The following is a 21,344-nucleotide window of genomic DNA, read 5'->3' on the forward strand; positions in this document are numbered from 1 at the left end:
AAGACATTTGTATTTATTTCCAATAGGGTCCTATGTTAAACTAAGTCCCCCGCTGGTGGCCATCTTGGATGATGGATCGGCTACAAAGTAACAACACTTGGTCAGCACCTCATAAGGAACATTCATGCCATGTTTGGTTTCATTCCATTCAGTGGTTCTCTAAAAGAAGTCATTTGTATGCATTTCCCATAGGGTCCTATGTTAAACTAAGTCCCCCGCTGGTGGCCATCTTGGATGATGGATTGGCTACAAAGTAACAACTCTTGGTCAGCACTTCATAAGGAACATTCATGCCATGTTTGGTTTCATTCCATTCAGTGGTTCTCTAGAAGAAGTTCAAAATGTAAAAAGTTAACGACGACGATGATGGACGACGGACGCCAAGTGATGAGAAAAGCTCACTTGGCCCTAGGTGAGCTAAAAATGAATGAAAAACAAATATATATGTAACACATAAACAAATGACAACCACTGAACTACAGGCTCCTGACTTGGGACAGGTACATACATACATAATGTGGCGGTTTAACATGTTAGCGGGATCCCAACCCTCCCTCTAACTTGGGACAGTGGTTTAACAGTACAACATAAGAAAGAACTATAAGAATTAGTTGAAAAATGCTTAACCAATCAGATGGACAATAATACAAGTGGACGTGGCCGGGTACTTGTACATCCCAACAGATCTGAGAGTACACGCAGTTAACTGACAGCTAGTTCAAAGCCACTAACAACTAATAAAAAAATCATGCATCTAAGTCATTTAATCCTTGGTCTTATACTCTTTAACATAGAAACAAACCAAAAACAAATTTTCAAGTGTAAGGTTTGAACCTGCTCATTGTTCAATACAGGCATTTAGTTATAAGCCATTTCAATTGATATTATGTAGTGAGTATTTTTATGTTGTAATGTTACACTACTGTCTCAGGATAGGATGAAGGTTGGTGCTTGTTAAAACTTTTAAACCTGCAGAAGATATTGTTTTGCACTTGTCATAAGTCTGGACTCAGGACCCTGTTGTTCAGCAGTTTGTTTGCTGGTGTATTTAATAGGTGTTTCTTGTTTCTCGTTTTTTATATAGATTAGACCATTGGTTTTCCTGTTTGAATTGTTTTACACTATTCATTTTTTGGCGCTAATTATAGCTTGCTGTTTGGTTTTGAAGGCTGTACTTTGACCTATAATGGTTTACTTTTTACAAATTGTGATGAGAAATTGGAAAGTTGTCTCATTGGCACTCAAACCACAACTTTTTTTTCATGTTCAAATTATAAGCATAATCATTAAGATCACCAATGCTCTATCATATTCATGTACATACAGATGCCTATTGTTTCGTTATATCATCTTTCTGCATAATCAAAAGAACTAGTTCAAACTTATTTATAAGAGTCATAGGGCAAAAATCGATTAATAGTTTCATGTAATTTGAATCCTTTCCGCTAAATGATACATATGAAAGCTCATCACGTATTCACGAAAACTCATTAATTTTGCACAAGCTGATCAAATTATTTCCTAATTTGATGAGAAATATTACTATTTAAAAAAAGTTTGTATATGACTTCAAACAAATGCTTTCATGTCAATAAATTTAAGAAATTTTATTACGTTTTATATTATATCAATACATATATCATGTATATACATATAAACCTTTTATGAAATCAATAATTTATAACTCCTTCATTTTTTATCAATAAATTTCTAAATCTAACCACACAAACATGATATGAAATGAAAACTTTAAAGAGAAATTTAAATGTACAAATAAAATGTCTGGTCAATGCAAGCACTGGTGTAATATATCTATATATACAAGTCAATCATAGACCAGATTAAATGTCACACTTGCTTGAACAATTTCTTTAAATGAAATACATTTTACAAATAAAAATCTCTGTTTATCTACCACCAATTTAAATACACAGGGCAGATTTGCCTTTCACTTTAGAAATTAGCATATCCTTTGATTAGTTGTCAATTGCATGGTTACCTATACCCAACTCGTTATTGTTATGACTGAGGTGATTAGGAACTTCCAATTGTAAAGATGGAATTAACTTAGATCAGTTTTTGGAGACTATTTGTTCATTTATTTGCTGGGATATATTTACATTTTCTCAACTATGGAGGTAACTAATTAATTTTTGGTACAGGTAATAGAATGTGTAAAAAGATATATGTTATTTCATATATTTACATGTACCCACCAATTCAAAACAATGTACTTTAAAGAAGGACAAGACTGCTCACTTTTTTTTAAAAAGTTCTATTGTACAAATTGAAATTGCTCTATTATACCTTTTAGGTTAAAAAAACGTTAAATAAAAACTAAAAATTAAACTCAGTTTGCTTGTCCTGTATATATAGATTAAAGTCATTTCACATTAACATACATTTGTCATGAATATCAAGGATTTGTATAGTAAGATCTAATATATACAAATCCTTGTCAAAATGAATGTAATATTTGCAAATGGACATTAAGTAGCCGTTTTTTAATCAACAATCAAGAAGATAATCACATTTTTCCCCATGCACTTTCGTATATAAATGAAAGCTCAGGAATTCAACATGGTTTGACCACTTACAAGTAGTAACTATACAATTACAGTAACTGCAGTTTCCTATTAACAATTACTTTCCTTTCTACAAATATTGACCAGATCCTATTAAATTTGAAAGATCTGAATCCACAACTTGTTACAAGGATTTTCTGCTTTAAGAAAGCCAAATTTAGTTATCATTTGGAAACTGTGTGTTACCGTTTTTTAATTTAAAAGGGCACAATTTATGGTGAGCACTTATTTCAAACATGAACAAACATCCTATTAATAATTAAGTATTTATTGCAAAAAGGGATCACACTAATGGTACAGGAGACATCATAAAAAAGGGGGATTTCTTTTACGAAGCATAAACTAGTCAATCCTAACAAATCAAACATGAAAACTCTCAGACTGTACTGTTATGTTGTTATAGATATGCACAAAATTAAATTAAATGCTTAAAGTCTAATACCTCTTCATTTTATCCTCACAACCAGGTACATTTTCATTTTTAATTCAATTAAAATTTCTTGGCTGTTCTGAAGATTATTTAGATTTTAATTAAGTGCTATTATATACCGCAGATTACGATTTGATTACGATTTACAATATCACTATACACAATTTGGTTTTGACTTTGTCTGGGTATTAAAACCTGGGTTACAATGATTAAGTCTAAACACTAGCATAATACTAGGGTATTTTCCAATACTTTTCATGACTAACGTGTCCCAGTTTAAATATCCAATATACTTTCAATATCCTTTATCTAATATATATTTTAGAATTGGAATATAAGCTTCAAACTGAAATATAGAGGAACAATTACTGTTTCTATGACTTCAGCTTAATTTAGCGTCCAATTTTTTTTTAAGCATGATCTTTTTTGTGATATACTTATGATATTCCAATATCACATCTGGCATAAAATACAGCAAGATTTTGCATTATTTTTTACTGCTGTCACATTCACCAATACTTTCTGTTTGGATTACTCACCCAATTTTGTTAATTATTAAGGAACTAGAAACAAATGTCATATAAGTGGAAGGTTGAGCTAGCTATACAACCAGGTTTAACCCACAATTTTCTTTAGAAATGTCTGTACCAAGTCAGGTATATTGTAGTTATTTGTCACTTGTTCTGTTGGTTGAATTTTTGAATTTACCACATAATTCAGTATTTTTGTTATACTTTTTAGTAGGCAGGGTATATCCACATGTTTTCTAGCTTGTTAATGTTACACAAACCATTTCTTTAAAATTAAGTATACTGATTTCTACAATTTCTTCTTCTTGAAATAGAATCATAATCAGTTGTCATAATCTTAATTTCCAATTAAACGTAAAGAGATAATAATAGAATTTCCTTTCTCAACACATCAATATAAATCATGTTATTGACGAAATGTCAATCAAGTAAATTGAATGTTACTAAGATTATGAAATTTCTGTGTGAATCTATTATTTCAGTTATTAAAGGAAGGACAAAAATATGCGATAATTATTACGATTTCATGAGATGCTACATACACAAAATTGATATCAAAATTTTGCAAAACCTATATATCCAGTCTTAATATTTCTCAATAAAAAAATGGATGGAGAGTTGTCTCATTGGCACTCATACCACATCTTCTTATAACTATCACCATCTATTTCCAGTGATGGTTAACATCTTAAATGCAATTAAATGATATGTGAAATTTTGTCTGTACTACTGGACAGGATGAAACTTTACTGGTGCAATATTTCTTTATTTGAAAAGTGCCAATTTAACAAAAACTGAAAGTAAAAAAACAATGGTGGTATTACTCCTAAATGTCAACGGAACATCAAAGAAAGAAAAAACCCTTAGCTTGGAAATAATCAATCACTCTTTTTTGATTTCCTAAATACGGTCAATCGAGAAATTGTTACAGTTAACATCTAACATGCTAAAATATTAGACATTTTAAGTCAATGGTGTAACACTAATGATCTTGTTGTAAATTTAAGCAAGTCAAAAATTGTTCATTTTAGACCCCAGTCAGTACAAAGAACAAAGTTTCAATTTATGTTTAATGATAATAGCATAGATATTGTAGAAAAATATACATATCTGGGACTAGTGTTAAATGAATATTTGAATTATATAGATATGGCAAAAGCTGTTGCTAAGTCTGCCAGTAGAGCATTAGGTTTGTTAATTGCCAAAAGTAAAGCTAATGGTGGTTTTGAGTTTTCAATTTTTACAAAACTTTTTGATACACTGGTTATGTCAGTTATTGAATATGGTGCCTCAATCTGGGGAGCTAGGGAGTTTACATGTATTAATGCAATTAAAAATAGAGCCATGAGATTTTTTATGGGTGTTGGAAAATATACCCCAAATTTATCATTATATGGAGATACAGGCTGGATGCCATGTATAATTAAACAATGGTCATGTATTTTTAGAAATTGGTCAAGATTTTTGAAAATGAATGATACCAGACTTAATAAAAAAGTATTTTTATGGGCAAATAGAATATGTAACAGTAAAATTAAAAACTGGAATTTTAGAGTTCATAGTAAATTTAGAGAACTTAATATTGAAAATTTTTGTAATATAAACTGTACTTTTAGTAAAAATGATATTAAGAATATTGAAAGTAATGTTTTTGATATGTACAAGAGAAAATGGTGTAATGATTTAAACACAAATGATCGCAGTAAACTGCGTACATATAGATTATTTAAACAAGAATATTATAAAGAACATTATTTAAGTGTTCATATGCCAGGAATATATAAAAGCGCCTTTGCTAAATTTCGATGTGGTGTGGCGCCGATTAGAATTGAAACAGGCAGATATGAAGGGGTTTTAAGTGAAAATAGATTTTGTTTTAATGATTCATGTATACAACAGAAACTCATTGAAGATGAGAAACATGTTTTACTCAAATGCCCTTTATATTCACAGGCAAGACAAGAGGTTTTTACTAGAGCAGTTTCTTTTAATATTGATTTTTTAGACTTAAATGATGATGAAAAATTTATATTTTTATTTACAAATAAAAATTTATGCTTTTATTCGGCCAAAATCTGCCATGATATTTTAATTCAAAGGAAGAATGTTTTATATAGATAAAAAATGTTTTATATTTTTATCGAGCTGTCCTTTTTTATGTAAAAGTCTCTCATAACTCTTTTGAGAGTGGCTCTCGAATGTTTTTAAGATTGTTTTGTACTTTTAATTAAAACATGTTGTATATATATATTGTGTTCATGTTTGTATTGTACATGTAGAGAGGTGAGACTATAATAAAATATTTGATTTGATTTGATTTGCTATAAACTGATTGTAAATCTTGTCCAAAACAATTAACCATTTATTATAATTAACATGATTGAAAGCCAATCAATTATAACCTTGATTGTTATCTGCATTAAATGCTTAAACAATTGATTTAAAATTACCCCAATTAACCCTACAAGGGTTACTGGAAGGGTTTTTTTTAATTACTAAATCAATTAAACATGTAGAAGAACATTACATCAAACTGGATTGGAATCAAAATTTCTGGAAAAGAAGGAAAGAAGCACTGAGTATCATTCTTAATCCTTTGACAGGACTAAAATTTAAAAAATAACATTTTATACTATTATCATAGCACTGTCACTGTATCCAACACTGTTTCAAAAACACATAGGTAAATTCACAAATGATAAACAGTTTGTACTTAAAGAAAATTTTGAACCCTACCACAAAATAAATATTTAGATTTATTATAATTACTATTTTCATTAACCAAGAAAATCTCCCCCATGAGACCTCCCCAAATGTGCATTGTCAGGTGAAATAAAAGTACCCCTGTAATTCTGACATAAGTAGAAATGGATTTCTATATCTACCTGTGTTGGACTGATAAAATTGGTTCAAGTGAAAAATTGAGATAAAATATATTGACGAAATTGTTAGCACTCACTGGGATATTAAAATACCATAAAAAGATCAATAACGAAAGCCTGGTTTGACAGATCGAGGCATTGATAATCGGTTTTACTCAAGTTAAATCCTAAAATCAAATACATTTTGACAACGTTTCAACTGGAAACATGAGGCTTGTGTAAAATCTAGATAGAAATGTTACTAGTTGTAAATATTTGAAAACAACTTTACCAAAGTGTGGAAAACATGATTAAGAAGGCTAGATTTAAGAGAACTTTAGTTGAAAACAATGAAAAGAGTAGCAATTTTAAGGTAAGAGACAAAAAAATATTATTTATAGCATACCGTAAGTTTTATTGTGACTTTCAATATAACATGTAAAATTTCTTTTTTCAATCATTAAGATAAACACATTTAATCAGCAAAGTGTATATAACTCCTTAACAAATAAATAAGGGTTTGTTTTAGGAACCAAATGTTTGTACATGTATAAGTTGAAAGCAGACTATATAGAGCACAACAAAATTCTTTTAATGAAAATTACTAAAGAAAATTGAAAGTTTAGAAGTTTAATCAACAGAAACTCCTCTTTCAACCAGGAACACTAGTCTTGTAAAGCATTGTTTCATATGTAAGATATTTTAATAACAAGTACATGATTAAACAAAGTTAAAAACTTTATGCCTCTGGTTATAACTTTTTTGAATACAATAATTAGATCTTTAAACACACAATTTATTAAAGAAGCTTAAATACTTAAATTCGCAGATTAATTTTGAATGTATAAAATTGTATTTATTTACATATATTAAGTAACTAAGTCAGTACACAATAATAATTTCACCATATTACACAGAGGGAAGTCTGGCTTCAAGATATGAAGGTAACAAATCTAAAATTTTGTAATTTGTTTTTGAAACAGCACATTTCTTCAATTGGGGGTACATGTATAATGTTCATCAGGATGCCATTTATATATATTTTTGGTTTACCCTTGTAGTGTATATCTATTACACATACACATTATTCAAACTGAATTATCTATTTAATTAATTTGTAAATACTACAAAACATCACGAATACCAAAAACAACTAAAATACATTAGAATATAAATTAAAACATTCAGTATAAGTTTCTGATGGAATAAAGCATGTTCTATTGACAATATTTCACAGAAATAGGCAACCCTTTTTTAGGATAAAAAATCATGAAGCTACTTTCAAAATTGTACAGTTGGAAAGAGCATTAAACCTAGAAACTCCATGTTTAGTGAGTGCTAAGCTTTGTACATGTGAAAGAATCACAACATCTGTCTGTGGGGTTAGAAGGTGGTCTATTTCATGGCAAAATTTTCTCCCTAATACAACATTTACTGTCTTTCAAGTGGCAAAAAAAAAATCAACTTGTCTAGATGTAAAACATTTTTCAGCAATAGAAAGGCTCCCATAAAATGACTTTAAATCAACTAATGCTTAGAAAAGTTAATTTAAACATATGCATTTATAGTGGATTGGGAAACAAGTTATTACAACTTATATTAATCACTTTCCACTTTGAGGGTGCGAGTGCTGCCTTGTAGCAGCATTAGCCTGCTCTTTTTCAAAATCTACAAGGGTGTCTTTTACATGCAAGAAATATGACTCTCCCTTAACAGGGGTCAGCCATTTATCATCCCCTGACAAAAGACTATCATTGTTTCCTCAAGACCATACTCACAAATGGTGTCAAGGGAGAGTCAAAAATTCAGTTCCTGAAATTTTCTCCCCAAAGCAGGGATTGAAAATTTAGAAAAGTTGTGAATAAATCATATATACTTATAAAGACCATCAAAGATTTACCATAAACGCTTAATTATTAAAAGACTAAAAGGTATTTAGATATAATCAAAACCACTGATAAGGTTTCAATCTTGATACATTATAGGTTTTTGAGCATTCAACCCCTTTTGAAAATAGATGATAAAAATAAAGGTAATATTAAACATATTTTTACAAACAAAATGACCCCCATAACACCAGCATAATAGACAGCAAAAACAGAGGTGTGTAAACAATAGTAAATAATATGGTTAATATTTAAAAAATGTCGCCCTATTCATGACAGTGTGGGAATTCATTTATATTCCTATCCATCATTGTCCATACTTCAATCTAATATGTCAGTAACTATTCAATCAATTAATTTATAGAGTTAAAGACATTTAAATATATATTTAATTTATCGTTGATCAATGTTTTGTCCATACAAGTACAAAATATAAATACCACCTTACAATCAGACAAAATAAATATAGGCCGTCAATAGGAGGTTTTAACTCTGCAAATCAGATTATGTAATATATCCTGATACCAAATTTTATCTCAAGATTTTATATAATATCAAGCACCATAACCCATCCATCAAAGCCACATTTAGGGAAAGTTTCATTAAACTTATTATTAAACCTGGTCTTGTGATGGTAGTCAAATAAGTCAAGTAGTATGTCTGAAATTTAAAAAAAACTCTCAGTAAAAGTTATCGCCCTGTCTGTCAAATAAAACATATGGTTATGTTTTTCCAAGACCAAATGCTTTCAGTTATTCTTTGATCAGGGTCAAGTAATCACCATTTTTTCCTCTGTTTGGAACAATTTTATCTCTCTCTCTTTCTTTACATAATGTTGTCAGAGTAGTTCATGATACACACACACATACAGACATACATACATAGCATGACCTATAGTTGCTAACTTGTGTCATTTGGTCGCTTGTGGAGAGTTGTCCCATTGGCAATCATATTTTCATATATGAAGACATTTCAAGCATTCTTGAAAGTAATTATACAAAGACCTTTCAAATCTATCCACAAATCATTAAGTACTATTTAACTTGCATCACATAAATAGGACTACTCTACAGAAATATTACTGGTATGAAAAGCTTCCCTGCAGTTCTACTTAGAAACCAAATAGCAATTAATAAATGCATTATATTTGCTCTTATTTTTGCCTTTGAAGGGGTTTAAAGGAGCATGAAAATGATAATTTAAATGGTATGTTGTTAATATTTGTTTGTAAAGTTGTCAACAATAAGATATTTAAATCATTTGATCAATAATTTATTGAGGGTCATTTGGGGGGAAATTCTTTTTTTTTTAACTTTATAAGTTTTAAGTATTTGTTGGTGTTAATTTCTTCCATTTCTGAATGGAGTACATTGACATGAAACATGTAAAAGGAAGCATTTGAATTATAAAAATTAAATGTACTATAAAGTTTCTCATTTAAAGTTTGTTTTGAAAATTCTTTTTATACATGTATGTTTTCAATAAGAATATTTTAGATTTAATTAAAAAAAACTCAAAGCCTTTTAATTCCTTTATTTCTAAATTTCTGAACGTTATTTCAATTTACTATTTACACAGTGTCACAAATATAAACATAGATTGAGTCTACCTCAAAATTCATTTGATAAATTACGAAAATGCATAAACATGTCCTTTTAATAAAATATAAATTTTATTTGCCTAGACAAGTTCAGAAACAATTTACAACCCAATATAAATCTCTAACAAAAACCTATTAAATATAAATAAATGTGTAACAAACTGCCAAGATATAAGTTACCCTTATAAAACATTCATTAACATATATATTGAGTTTCTACTTATAAAGCACCTAGCTATGAATATTTAATTTTCATTTGACAGACAGAAAATTTAAGCCCTTTAGTAAAATAAACTTCAAACACAATCAATGAATTATCAAGGTTTTAATAGATTAGTACTTATTAGATAAATATATGGAACGGACAAAAATTCAATGATTATTTGAATTTATATAGATGAGGATTTTATCTTGTTTGAACTATGAAGGACTCATGGAAATGGAGAAACCTTCTTTTCGTTAACTTACAATTTTTCTTTTATCAAAAATAAGAATTAACCTTATTAACTATCAATGGAAAACCATTCAATAATTACCGAATACAAAATGAATGTGTCCTATTTAGAAGAATGTTAGCCACAAAGATCAGATGTTCAAGCACTTATTAAAATTCTTACACTAAAAAAAATCAAAATACCCTTTTTTTATTTTTCAGAGTCCAACAAGAAGTCAGTCAGGTAGTAAGCCTGGATCCCCTAAGGCAAGATCACCACGGAAACAATCTCCTTCTCCAACAAGAAAGGGATCTGCTAAGGGATCTCCTACAAGACCCAGGTCTGGTAAATCACCAAAAAGACCAGAATCTGGAAAATCACCAAAAAGACCAGAATCAGGAAAATTACTAAAAAGACCAGAATCGGGAAAATCAGACACAAAAAGTAACAAATCTGCTAGTCCAAAGACTATCAAGACCTCTACACCAAAGGATAAAAAATCTGATTTAGAAGGGAAAGGAACAAAAGAAGCTGCAATTAAGAAGAAAAAGACAGTAGAAATTAAGGAACCTAATGAGACAGAGGATGGCTTGAAAATTAAAAACTTGTCAAATCAAGGATTGACGAGGGTACCTGGACCTCTTCTAACAGGTACAAACATAATTTACATACTTTACTTGAAGAACATACATCTCATTGATACTTGTATATGTTATACAACATTAAATTAAGGGGGGGGGGGACTTAATACACAGAGATATTTATTGCCTGTATGCTATTTTGATAGTTTTATGTAAAGTTTGAAATCTAAATGTTAAAACTTTAACTTGTTACTCAGACAAGACAAAACCTAACTACAGTAACCAGTAGGAACAAATTAGTCTTTATTTATAACTTTTCTGTCTTATTATCAACGTAACAAACTATCATTTGAAATCTTTACAATCTATCCAATTTTCTGTCAAAAATAGAAACATCAAATACTATTTTTGAAAGAAGACAGAAAAAAAGACCTTATAAGTTTAGAAACAATTTAACATTAATGGTGCTTTTCAAACTAAAGTAAAATTCAAAACATAAAAAAGAAATTACTTTTCTTTCAAAAGAAACCAATTAGCAGAAAACAATAAATTATCTGCTAACAATCAATACATGTTTAAGAACTGCAGCCAAAGATAAGTCCTTACGTCATCATTCTTGATATTTTTCTAAGTGATGTTTTACAAACATGTCAAAGAAGATATTTTTGAAGAGTTGTAATAGTTTTTGATTTTCATAAATTCAAGAGGCTTCAAAAAATAGATACATTCTTCTGTGTAAAAAATGAAGTCCATTGAAAAAAAAACCATTCCAAACTAAGTCACTCTATAGCAGAAACACTGAATATGTATTAGTTTTTAATTCTAGACAATTAAAAGTATTTTCCTCTTTTTCAGAGAAAAACATTGGTATTGTAAACCTATCAGCCAATAATCTAAGTTCGCTACCTGCAGACATAAAACGATGGACAACAGTGAGGAAATTAGATATCGGTAAAAATGGTCTAAAATATGGTCTGCCAAAAGAAATGGAACAAATGGTCAACCTACAAGAACTAATACTAGCTGAATGTAATATGCCGAGAATTCCACCTGTAGTCTGGCAAGTTACAAGTCTACTGGTTCTGGATATTAGTCGAAACAAAATTGATTTCCTACCACCAGAAGTAGGACAACTTATAAACTTACAAAAACTCAACTTAAAACATACAAATATTACTGGTCTACCACCAGAGATAGCATTGTGTCAGGAACTAGAAGAAGTACTATTGTGGGGTAATACGATTGAAACACTCCCAGAAACGCTGCCTGTTCTTCACAAGTTAAAAACCCTCGCTTTAAATTACAGAAGTTTCTGCCGCAAAGTTGGAGATGTTTTGGAGGAATTTCTACATAAAGGCCAGGTTCCATCAGATTCTATTCCAGAATTTGTTTTTGAACTCCCTGCACTAGAAGTGCTTGATTTAGAAGCAACCAAAATAAACAATATACCAAAAACTGAAAACTATGGTTTACGGGAGATGAATCTCAGTTGTAACTTTTTAAGTGTACTGCCCAAAAATACTTACAACTTAACAAGACTGACAGTTTTGGATTTATCTAAGAATCAATTCAGCACTTTACCAGATGAACTCGGAAACGTTAGGAGTTTAGTCAGTCTTAAACTAAGTCACAACTCCCTTGTTGCCATACCAACAACAATATCAAACTTGCAAAGTTTACGTGAATTTTTCATAGCAGACAACAACCTTAAACATCTACCAATCACAATCAAAGGTCTAAAAAATCTAATTACTTTAGATGTGGAAAAAAATGAAATCAAGAAACTGCCTGATGAAATTTGTGACTTAACAAAATTATCTACATTAAACATTGCAAAGAATCAGATTCATTCACTCCCAATGCATCTACATAACCTTGAAAACTTGACCGTGGCTCACAGCTATGACAAATTGCAGAAATATGGATTGTGGTTGAATGGGAATCCACTCAAATATCCACCTAAAGAAATCTGGAGGACGTCTGAACCAACAAAAATCTTTGACTACTTAAAGAAACTGGCTATCATGAAAACAGAGCATCTACAACGACAAAAATTAGCTATTATTGGAGAATCTCAATGTGGGAAAACCAGCTTTGTAAATGGCCTAGTACACAGCAAGTCAATGCTGACAAATAGTGAATCAGAGAAAACAAAACTTGTAGAACAAACAATTTGGAAATCAGAAAACATGGTTGACTTCATCATTTATGATTTCAGTGGAGATCCAACATACAAAGCCCCATCTGCTTTATTTTTGGATCAAAAAGCTTTGTTTATACTGGCATATGACCACAGTACCTATAGTATCGAAAGACATCAAGAAATGATTGGCAAATGGCTTGACTATCTCAGTTTACATGTTCCAGGGGCAGTAATCAAACTTGTTGGTTTGAAAAGTGACCTCTGCAGATATCCAGGCCAAAAAGAGGCTGAAGAAGAAAACGAAGAGACAGAAAAGGATGAAGAAGATGAGGAAGAAAACCAACAGAAGAAACATGAAGTAATAGAACAAACAAAGCAAATCTTACTTGAACAGGTGACAAATCACCAAACAAGAGCAAAAGACAAACTACTGCTGGAACTCCAACTGCTGGGTCAGAAAATAAACGAGGCAAGAGGAGCTAAGGACTATGCAAGTGATTATTTATCACATCTGGAAGACAAGCGCCACCTAGTGGAAAAATTACTGACCAATCCAGTTAATGTTATTCAAGATGTTTCAACTGTCAGCAGTATGGATTGGTTAGTTGGATTCAAATCACTTGTAAATAGCCTTGAACTTTTAGTTCTCAATTCAACATATTTCCCAAACGCAAAAAGATATGTATCAGATTCTTGGACCAAAGTCAGCAAAAGGATCAAACAACAAACGAAACACATCTACCTAACATGGGAAGAGGTCACCAAAATCTGCCAAAAGTGTGATGTCATGGGAACAGCTGTGGAGGAATGCATGAAACATTTGCATGACATTGGAGAAATTTTGTGGTTAAAAGAAAATCCAAAGCTGAAAAATATAATTTTTCATCTGCCAAGGCGTTTCAATGATATCATAACATCTCTTTTTCGTCATGATTTTGATAAATTCTTCGAGCTTGGAGAAGATTCAAAAATTGGGAACCTGTTTGTCTGCAAAGGAAATTTTTCTTTAGAAAAATACAAAGAAGTGGTTAGTTTGTTTCAAAGTCAAGGTCAAATTCCAAGACCATTGCTGAACTGCCTTTGGTTCTACCATAATTTCTCATCAGCTGAATACGATGACCTTTTGACCTTGCTACCCTTGTTCGAGATGTGCTTCTCATTGGTGGAACCTGAAGTGCCAGATGGCTGTTACTATATTCGTCCGTTAATGGTGCTCCCATGGTACAATAAGGGTGAAATTGGCACAGATCTTGTAGAAATGCAATCAACCTTGACATCAACAAACAATGAAACTTTGGCGTTTGAATATGAATTTCCACTCACAATACCGGATGGAACTTTTGAAAAGCTTGTATGTGTTCTACAAGACATTGTCAAAACTAGGACTGACTGGAAAAATGCTGTATATGCCGATTTAGAAACGGGTCAAATTTTGATAACTCGTTACCATGACAATAGATCTGAGAGTGAACATGTGACTATCCTCTTAGGAGGTCCAGATAAAGGAAGTGTTGAAAAATCTGTGAGACAATTATCTGAAATAGTTACTGAAGTACTCAGTAAAGTGAAGGGACTTGTATGGAGAATTAATGCTCCTGTGTCACTCTGGCAAAATCATTTCATTTTCAGTGGACATAAGGAATGAAGTGACAGATAGTTTAGGGGACAAAATGAATGAAATATATCATAAACTACTAACACAGACATAACATGTATCATAGCAACAAATCTGTTCAGAATCAGTTTTCAGTGAAAATTATGAGTTATTTGATAACATATAAAATTCACCATTTTTAAAAAGTCTTCTATTAATCTTTTATTTATTTGTGCCATGTGTAGCATGTAGTGTGAAGGACGTTGTTTGATATACAACTACTGGTATAAAAACTTGGATTTTGTTCAACCATAAATATTGAGGTACTTCAATAGGTACTCTGAAAGAACATATTCTTATAAGTATTCTAACAACATTCTTATATAGCTGCAACTCATATTGGAAATCAACATCATTAAACACCCCGACATTTCTATACTTTCAAGCAAATTTAAAGAGTATAATAAACAAAAGGAGGTATGTGAATGAAACAGAAACCAAAAAAAACACAGAAAATCATCTTCTGTTCAACATGCCATCTTCAACAATAGACATTTGTTGGCAAATCATGTACGGTGTAAATAACCATGACTTAACAAGTTGAGAGTGAATATAACAGAGACTAGAAACAAGATATGACAAAACACAAGCACTAACAAGGTTCCTGAATTTGGACAAGTACATGATATTGACATATGGCAGGTTTCACTAATTTCTCAAAATCTCATCTTCCCTTTTCTGTCTAGACAAATGAAGTCAAATTGTACATAAGAAAGATACAATAAAAATACAGTACAGGAATACAATTTAATTCTATGACAATTCCAAAATATAGACAACTAAAAGACTATAACAAGCAAAACAATTACAAACAATACCATATCAAAAGGATGCTAGGAGTTGATGAATTCAAGCTTAACTGGCCGATTTGAAATCATACACTCGTACATTTTTCTCTTTAACATTTAGGCAATTGTAGTGCGTAAAGTGTGACAACAGGCAGTTAAATTCTCAACACTTTGCAATATGCCAATTTATGCGATAACTAACAAAAAATTGTTTTACCAAAATAAAGAGAATTGCAAATGTAATTTATTACACAGCATTCATAGGTAATTATACTGCGATCTTTTGGAGAAAAAAAAAATACATTCATGGACAGATTATCAAATTACCATCATGGTCCTGAGTTGATTATGGATCCTTATACGATAGTAAAGTTGACCTAGAACTTGTATGACACCTATGGAAAAAGAACTTACAAAACAAACTTGTGGCAGTTAAACATTTAATCTAGTCTTTGGTGGCCCAGATGCCTGATTTAAACAGCGAAACTGGGCCAAACTGAAGTTATGAATCAGAACAGTTAATGACCCTTATTCATACAACCAAACATGTAAATATAACACCTCTATAACAATCTAGACAAAGTATAATTAAAGCAATAAAACGCATACTGATAAATGTCTTGTGCAAACCAAAAGTAGATTGTTCACTAAATATCTAGTCAGATACAATATATACTCATAGCTCATTGTTATCATGCATGTTCTATTTGCTGCTAAACATTAGGTACCAATCAAATAACTTTATTTACACACCACCAACAAAATGTGTCAAAATGAAGCAAATGACTTCACTATCTAAAAAAAAAAGATCTAAAGAAGGGACAGAACTCAACATTTGTTCTGTAATTCATCTGTACATTAGTTACCAATATAAATAAAAATACATGAATTTAAAGTGACACTGTGTATACAAGATGAAGAAGTAGGATGTTTATGGTATTTTGTATGGCTATAGAATGTCTGTTATTCCTTAAACCAAAAATGGTCAATCAGAATAAAACAAAATTATCACTTAGTAACTCATCAATTAGAAGTATGCAACAACACACAAAAATTCGGAGTTAATACATGGCATGACCAAACATTTCACAGAACTACTTTTAAATGACCTACATAGTAAGAACTATATGTCATACCGGTAGTCATTTTGTAGTGAGGGCATACATATAGAAATATTGTAGTACTATTAACAATAAAAGTTAAAAGTAAATGTGTAAGGACCATTTGTATAATGTCCGGTAAAAGTCCGGCTGGGCAAAGCATGAAACGGTCATATACTTTTTAGTTTTCAAGGCTTTTTCGGTCATTTTTACATTATTCACGATCTTTTTGACCCAACCTTTTGCCTTTAACATCAACACATTTCCGGTCTTAAATATGACATGATGATTAACTACTATCAAAACAACACCTACTTCAATACTTTCTAATTTTAATCAAGGCTAATTAGTAGTAGGACAGCTGAAATCTACCTGTTCAGGTGACAGCTGTGAACTATGTTCAGTACTGGACATCGTATTAATTGATCAGTTTATTCACAATTAATTTCTTACATTTCAGCGGTTTGTATCTAATTGATTTAGTCCAAAAGATTAAAATTATTAGAAATTAGTTTATCCACATGATTTGATGAAAATTTTATGAAAAGGTTTTAAATAAAAAATCGTCAGAACTACGTTGTATGAACTAGAACACGTGTGCACATGTGCACAGGTGGGAAATTCAATAATGCATCCTACATTTCTTTAAAAATGCTAAAATTATCATTGATGCCTGTATCTAACGTTCAATTCAAGTATTTTGTTGAAGAAATAACGTGGAAAGAGCTTCTTCTCTCAGTCGTGCTTTGAAACGTACACGGATTTTACCTATCCGTTTATGGTCCATGTTTTACCATTGTCAAGTCAACATCCGGTTGAAAACGAAAGTAATAATTTTTTGACAATGTCATTTTGCACAAATAAAAAGTCTAAGGCAGATAGGAGCACGCCGATGTGCACACTTTGAATGATGCATTGCCAATTTAACAGTAACATCCGAACATCAAATTCATATCATATCAAAGTTAAGTTTAAAATCGTTTTTTTTTTTTATGTAATGTCAATCATTGAAATGGCCGTCTGATTACCATACTATTGCCTTTTGTGACTAAGTCTTAAGGGATTAAAATCGGGATCAGATATGAAATGTCCGGCTGGCTAAAATATTTTTTGGTAGCCCTGGTAAGGACAACCCTACTATTGTAAAAAAATTGTCGAAGTCCAAAGCCTGATATTTTGGCAAAATTATACTAATAAGTGTTTAGTAAAAATTTTGTATTACTTTTTGTTGAGGAATGACAGAATGCTGGATAAGTGTGAAACTATATGGCTCCAACCACTTTGTGGTGGGGCCTTTAAAAATTCGTCTAAAATTTTCAACACATATATATATATATCAACTGCAAATGCATGGTTTAATCAATTTTCTTTTGGTTATGTCAAATATTACTCACCTGCACATAAAAGGCAAATATCTTTAAGCCTCTAACAGGTGCAAAGAACAGGAATGGTATGGCCATCTCTATCACATATGTAGCAACACAACTCAGTTTCAGAAACCACTCTGGGAACTGGTGCCAATACCAGGCTAATGGTGTAGGAATACACTGAAATCACAAATATATGGTAGGGGAGATAACTCATTTCAAATTATATTTTTTAAGGTTGCACTTGTTTAATATAAGTTAATACTACATGTATTAGTATTTGAGCATTTTTTTCAAAATTAAAATTAATACTTTAATTTTGTACTTCTCTATACTTTCAAGTCTTTTGGAAAAATTATTTTAATCTCTATCCAGGTTGTGTCTCAGCCTAAAAACATGTGGATCAAATCTGGTAACCAGTAGATATACCAAAGATAACATCTTACAAAAATTGAAGTATCTGAATAGCATAGGTCTGTGATTTTGTTAGATGTGTTTCTACTTTGTATCGACCTGATGAGTTAAGTCCTTTTCAACAGGTTTAATAGTGTGTTCTTATGCTGTACTGTTACACTACTGTCCTAGGTTAGGTGGAGGGTTTGGCACCAACAAACTAGTTTATCCCTCCAACATTCTGCAACATTCTGCAAGCACCTGCCCCAAGCCCGTAGCCAGTAATTCAGTGGTTGTCATTTGTTGCTGTATATCATATTTGGTTAATTTGTTTTGTACATCAATCATCCCATTAAGTTGTTTTGTTTGAATTTATTTACATCATCATTTCAGGGCCTTTTATAGCTGAATATGAGGTATGGGTATTTCTCATTATTGAAGGCAGTCTGTGACCTTTAGTTGTAAACTTGTATGTCATTTTGGTGTCTTGTGAAGAGTTGTCTCATTCGACATTGGCAATCATACCATATCTTTTAATTTTTATATAGATCTACACAAAAGAAGCATTGTTTGTGAATCAGCTCTTATTATCAAGTGCAACCTAAAACATCATGAAAATATTAAACAGTTATCTATAATTACTAAAATTTTCAAGAGACTGTAAATTACTGCTATTTGTTTCCATTGTCAGAATTAAAAGAAATATTCTAAATATGATGCCCTAGAAACTCTGTTTCAAGAAAGGTAACTTTATGCCATAATGAAAATGCAATGTCCCATTTTTCCAGGTTGTATTTTCATGCAGCATGATGCTGATTTCAGAATCACATGACTAGAAATTTGAAAATAAAAGTGTTGCATAGATATTACCAGTCACGTGCTAATATTTTTGGAGTCTTTGTCAAATAATATAATGTGTTTTGTATACAGTTATTTGTCAATAAGTTATTTTTCATGTTTTGCTATTGTGTTGTCAATTTGTTTTTGACTTATGAGTATAAATGTCCCTTGGTATATTTTGCCTCTCTTTTATTAAACCAACACTTAAACATGATGGAGTATGGACTAACAGGCTAGGATCAGAAAATTTAATGACCCCAACCCCTATAACTACTGTAAGGCATAAAAATGAAATATGCTTGACTACTTCTAGGAATGTACAAACCTGAGATTCAAAGTGCACTGATAATGCTGAAAAATAAATAATATCATAGTTGAAATGAGTGAACAATTAACAATGACTGATTGATATTCAACAGATGGAAACAGCTGTCAGTAAGGAAATACTACAATTCTAATGCCACATGTCTTGCATTTCAATATACATGTATATTGGAATCTTGGATATGATGGTCACACTATGTGTGTTTTAATAGTCAGTAAACCCTTTTTTACCACTGATTTAGGACAGAAAATATCAATATGTAACACTGTTATAGGGTGCAGATTCAGATAAGGCTACTTGTCCTTTGTATTTGTTCTGTTATGATACATATTTAAATAATAAAGCATATTTTATGATGTCATTCATTTAAATTTAAAAAAAATGATAAAATCATATTCAGTCATTTGTTTTGGATTTTGTTCTATATTGCATCTAATTTTAAAACCACTAAGACCCCACCATGTAAGCCAACCACTGGTTAATTTAACAACACCTGATGCAAACATCAGTCTAAACAGTAGTCATGTAACCAACCATAGAGTTATTGAGCAAGAGGTTATAATAATTTACCTGTAAGACCCCACCATGTAGGACAACCACTGGTTAGTTTAACAATACCAGATGCAAACATCAGTCTAAACAGTAGCCATTTAACCAACCATGGAGTTATTGAGCTATAATAATTTACCTGTAAGTCCCCACCATGTAGGACAACCACTGGTTAGTTTAACAACACCTGATGCAAACATCAGTCTAAACAGTAGCCATTTAACCAACCATGGAGTTATTGAGCAAGAGGTTATAATAATCTACCTGTAAGACCCCACCATGTAGGACAACCACTAGTTAGTTTAACAACACCTGATGCAAACATCAGTCTGAACAGCAGCCATTTAACCAACCATGGAGTTATTGAGCAAGAGGTTATAATAATTTACCTGTAAGACCCCACCATGTAGGACAACCACTGGTTAGTTTAACAATACCTGATGCAAACATCAGTCTGAACAGTAGCCATTTAACCAACCATGGAGTTATTGGGCAAGAGGTTATAATAATTTACCTGTAAGTCCCCACCATGTAGGACAACCACTGGTTAGTTTAACAATACCAGATGCAAACATCAGTCTAAACAGTAGCCATTTAACCAACCATGGAGTTATTGAGCAAGAGGTTATAATAATCTACCTGTAAGACCCCACCATGTAGGACAACCACTAGTTAGTTTAACAACACCTGATGCAAACATCAGTCTGAACAGCAGCCATTTAACCAACCATGGAGTTATTGAGCAAGAGGTTATAATAATTTACCTGTAAGACCCCACCATGTAGGACAACCACTAGTTAGTTTAACAATACCTGATGCAAACATCAGTCTGAACAGTAGCCATTTAACCAACCATGGAGGTATTGAGCAAGAGGTTATAATAATTTACCTGTAAGACCCCACCATGTAGGACAACCACTGGTTAGTTTAACAATACCAGATGCAAACATCAGTCTAAACAGCAGCCATTTAACCAACTATAGAGTTATTGAGCAAGAGTTAATAATAATTTACCTGTAAGACCCCACCATGTAGGACAACCACTGGTTAGTTTAACAACACCTGATGCAAACATCAGTCTAAACAGTAGCCATTTAAACAACCATAGAGTTATTGAGCAAGAGTTAATAATAATTTACCTGTAAGACCCCACCATGTAGGACAACCACTGGTTAGTTTAACAACACCTGATGCAAACATGAGTCTGAACAGTAGCCATTTAACCAACCATGGAGTTATTGAGCTATAATAATTTACCTGTAAGACCCCACCATGTAG

The 21,344-nt window shown here is 31.5% G+C and overlaps 2 protein-coding genes across 5 annotated transcripts in view; one reads left to right on the forward strand and one right to left on the reverse strand.

The window, feature by feature from the left end:
• The window catches only part of LOC143082636 (lipase maturation factor 2-like), a 52,938-nt gene that overhangs the window by 27,534 nt on the left and 4,060 nt on the right, over window positions 1-21,344 (reverse strand). For both annotated transcript variants that reach the window (XM_076258424.1, XM_076258423.1), the window contains exons 6-7: window positions 19,518-19,543; window positions 17,987-18,139 (exon numbers count right to left, since the gene is read on the reverse strand). In XM_076258424.1, the coding sequence (XP_076114539.1) occupies window positions 17,987-18,139; window positions 19,518-19,543 (179 nt within the window). The remainder of the gene's footprint in view (window positions 1-17,986; window positions 18,140-19,517; window positions 19,544-21,344) is intronic.
• LOC143082634 (malignant fibrous histiocytoma-amplified sequence 1-like) lies at window positions 1,947-14,850 on the forward strand. Of its 3 annotated transcripts, none has more exons than XM_076258420.1 (3): window positions 1,947-2,138; window positions 10,548-10,977; window positions 11,763-14,850. In XM_076258420.1, the coding sequence occupies exons 1-3, from the start codon at window positions 2,133-2,135 to the stop codon at window positions 14,693-14,695; spliced, it is 3,369 nt and encodes a 1,122-aa protein (XP_076114535.1). In that variant the 5' UTR covers window positions 1,947-2,132; the 3' UTR covers window positions 14,696-14,850. The 3 variants fall into 3 exon arrangements, with proteins under 3 accessions (XP_076114535.1, XP_076114534.1, XP_076114536.1); XM_076258419.1 differs by lacking the exon at window positions 1,947-2,138 and adding an exon at window positions 6,466-6,779; XM_076258421.1 differs by lacking the exon at window positions 1,947-2,138 and adding an exon at window positions 7,284-7,350.

Source organism: Mytilus galloprovincialis, chromosome 7 (assembly GCF_965363235.1).
Source record: "Mytilus galloprovincialis chromosome 7, xbMytGall1.hap1.1, whole genome shotgun sequence".
Lineage (NCBI taxonomy): Eukaryota > Metazoa > Mollusca > Bivalvia > Mytilida > Mytilidae > Mytilus > Mytilus galloprovincialis.

Coding starts and splice junctions, on each gene's coding strand:
- LOC143082634 (XM_076258419.1), top strand. CDS start 6,714: ATGATTAAGAAGGCTAGATTTAAGAGAACTTTAGTTGAAAACAATGAA. Junction 6,780..10,547: donor AAAAGAGTAGCAATTTTAAG/GTAAGAGACAAA, acceptor TTTATTTTTCAG/AGTCCAACAAGAAGTCAGTC. Junction 10,978..11,762: donor ACCTGGACCTCTTCTAACAG/GTACAAACATAA, acceptor CCTCTTTTTCAG/AGAAAAACATTGGTATTGTA.